A 3486-nucleotide genomic window follows, 5' to 3' on the forward strand; every position below is an offset into this window, starting at 1 on the left:
CGCGTGAATGGATTTTGTCAAGACGAGGTTAAAAATGAGGTGCGATATGCGATTATCATCTTCAGAGGGCGTTCTTGGATCAGAGGAGACGCCAACTGAAACGCATAAGAGGATTTGAATGGACTCTGCTTCGCCTTGCCTCAAACCATCCTGACGAGTCCTGCGTTCGAGGAAAATAGGAGGCAAGACACAAAGAAAGTGATGGATAGAATCAAGTGTGGCCAAATCTATCTGCAGGGTCTGTTTCATATTAGGCCAATCGTCATTGCCTCTTTTTTTTTTTAAATCAATTGGAAATGCACACACAGCTCAGGGTGAGATGGAATCTTTTTTTATTTTTTTATTTTGTGGCTCATTGAAATCAACTCTGACATGTAGATCACATATTCCCTGGTATTTTCATTTACCGTCAGCACGAACAAACCCAGAGATATGAAATATATCAGTTAGCTTAGCTTTAGTCAGCTGTTAAAGTGTCTTCTCCATGTATTTATATGATATTAGCCCCTAATGCTGAACTACAGTCAGTGCAGATTTCTGCTCTTGGGATGGAGCTGCAGGCTGGATGGTTGGTTGGGTGATCAAACCGAAACATTTTAAGGTTGACATAAAAATTTCAAACTGTTCTTGGTCCCCAGAGTTGGAATCCTAATGACTTTAAATCTGGTAGCATCATCAGGTCAAAGACTTTACTTAATGCAACGTTGGCGTTTCCTCAAAGTACCACAGAGCTGCTAACTAGGCTACACACAGTTTGTTTTTTCTTTGTGCGATTAACTTGCATGTCACTGTGTAATTATTACAACGAGGTCGATTTTCTCGGAGTTTTTCGTACCGCATATAACAGCATCAACCAATCAAGTCATGAGGAACGGACATGCAAAGGCAGCGCAGACCAGATCCACTCCTGAGACATATACACATATATACCAGAGGCGAATTCACTCCGAGCATTTTGTTGAAAGGAAACTCTACAAAGCAGCTTATAGCAGCTCAGGCTGTACGATAATCTACCTCGGAGAGATGCTGCTCTGGATCCAACAGGATCCTGGTAATTGGTAATTGGTCCTCTGCCTCCGTGAATCTATTTCAATCTCTAATTGAGTGCTGCAACTTTGCATTGTTGCCGGTATGAATATTTTTGCCGGTTCCGTTTTCCCGTCGTTAATTCCTCACGCCTCTGGTGTGTAAAGGCGACGCACACAGGCGGCGCTCTGACCGTAACACACAGTGGATGTGAGTGTGAGTGGGTCGAGGTATAAGTGGCGAATGAAATTCAAGTTTTACAAGTGTTTTTCTCCTAAGGACAAAGTACTGAGGATCATTGAGCAATCAGAAAACCACTGGGACGCACTCACCAGTTTGTTTTGATGATGATGATGATGATGATGATGACAGAGGACAAAAAGCACAAACGCTCTCACGCTGTAATCAGTGTTTATTCATCAATAACAAAACAATCTCCAAATCTTCACAAACAGAAGCTCCAGTTACTCAGAGCCACGAGGGCTTCATGATGGTCGACAGGCAGCGCTCTGAGGAAATGTCAGGTGCAAAGCAAACAATAACAGAATTATAAAGGAATGTTTATACCTGTAGCTTTAATTATAGAGCTGCAATTATCTTTGGAAACTGAAGACTCTTGACTTTTTTTTTTTTAATACATTTTTTTATGTTTTCTGAAGCAGTTTTTGCGTGCAGTCAAAGTTAAAGATATGTCGCTGGTATTAACAATAAACAGAACAAGTCCTGCACGTGATCTGTTTTCAACGTGTTGGGATTGGTTTGGGCTGATGACAGATTCCCGGCCTGAATGATGTTCCCAGTCCGGCTCTGACAGCCGGCGAACTGCAGGCGTTTGTGCACCTGTCGACGTGTGTGAGTCCGGGGCTGGGGCATCTGGAAGTACAGTTAATGGGGACGTTTCCACCGGAGGAGGAATGTGGAGAAGTTACAGCTCTTCCAGGGAGTTGATCTCTCTCTCTCTCTCTCTCTCTCTCTCTTTCTCTCTCTCTCAGACTGCGGCGGCAGCAGCAGAGTCCCGGTCTATTTGGGAAGATGAGATCGGCTCGGTTCGGTCCTGAAAACCCGGACGTTCAGACGAGCGACATGGACGAGGAGGAGGAGGAACTGCAGCTCCAGATACCATGACACACACACACACACACACACACACACACACACACACACACATCCGTAAAGTGACGCAGGATATACTTCTACACGGACACCAGCAGTCACATAAAGAAGTTGATTACTGTTTTTAAAGGACTGCTCCAAGACTATGGGAGATATTTTACACAGCGCCGGATCAAAAGGACAATATCACTTTTTATCTCTGCGCATCCACGCGTCGCCGTTGGATTAAATTGTTAGGCGATTGATTGTTGGCCATGTTAATGATCAATAATCCAATCGTCATTAAAAACAAAAGCAATTTTTGTCAAAGAAAGAAACCGGGACAAAACCACATAATTGTTCATCTGGCGCTCCAACATGAAAGAGGTGACGTGATGAAGTCTCCGCCCAGCAGCAGTGTGAGAAGAACACACCGAATCCAAACGCACAACACCCACACATTCTCATGTACACACATACACACACACGTGTCTGGACACACAACAACAAGATCAAACCTGGCGGGCGCGTGACAGACATTAACAGGACGTCTGAACAGCGTAATGCTGAATGATCTTTCTTCAACCTCCACCAAACCACTCTAGCAGAGGCCGACACCCATTCTTACCTCATATTATCACAATTACACCTGCATTACACCTGTACCCTTCTGAACTGTGCTACTGTATTCAATCAAACCTCAAGCCCACATCGACATCACCAGTATTAATACTTTCCTCAGAAGAAAATGCCTTTTATGAGCTTGAAAGTGTTGTTTCTTGACACAGGAATATCATTTTGAATATTGTTTTCGGAATTTCTCCCTAATATCAAAGATTCAAATTCTGTTTCTCATGTTGTTAAAGTGCACAAACAATGCTGGGAACACACTGCGATACTTTTTAATCTCGTTATCGACAGAAGTTGGATAGAATTACAGCAGCAGTACGTGTGGAGCAGGTATCCTGTTTGTCACTCAAACTGAGAGAAAGCCTGAACCCGACCCTTACAGATTTATAAGTTATATGCTTGCTTTGGAAAGCAATTCACACGCATCGATAAAAATAAATAAAACATCTTAGAGCGACTAACAGAATATGGCCAGCACCAGCAAGCCTTAGAGGCAGTTAGGGCTGAACCAAATATAATGTAATTAACATTCAAGGCTTCCATCTCTCATCTTATTTGATGATGTCATCACCCTAAAAAGAAAAAAAGGGGGAAAAAATAGATTTATCTTCTTTATGTTGGTTATATAAATGTAATTTATGGTGCTGTTAGATTGCTGCCAGACACCCCTTTGATATATGTGTGTGTGCAGCAGGCCTCCCTTTGTATGTAAGTGGGAGAGAAACCTGTTTTCAGACT

General features: G+C 42.8%; 1 protein-coding gene across 1 annotated transcript in view; it reads left to right on the forward strand.

Annotated features, from left to right (window-relative positions):
• The window catches only part of ccdc102a (coiled-coil domain containing 102A), a gene marked incomplete at its 3' end in the record, with an annotated part of 52752 nt that extends 50601 nt beyond the window's left edge, over positions 1–2151 (forward strand). The window contains exon 10 of the mRNA XM_079216642.1: positions 2019–2151. Within this exon, the coding sequence (XP_079072768.1) occupies positions 2019–2151 (133 nt within the window). The remainder of the gene's footprint in view (positions 1–2018) is intronic.
• Positions 2152–3486: the final 1335 nt, after the last annotated feature.

Source organism: Taurulus bubalis, assembly GCF_910589615.1.
Source record: "Taurulus bubalis genome assembly, chromosome: 4".
Classification (NCBI taxonomy): Eukaryota; Metazoa; Chordata; class Actinopteri; order Perciformes; family Cottidae; genus Taurulus; species Taurulus bubalis.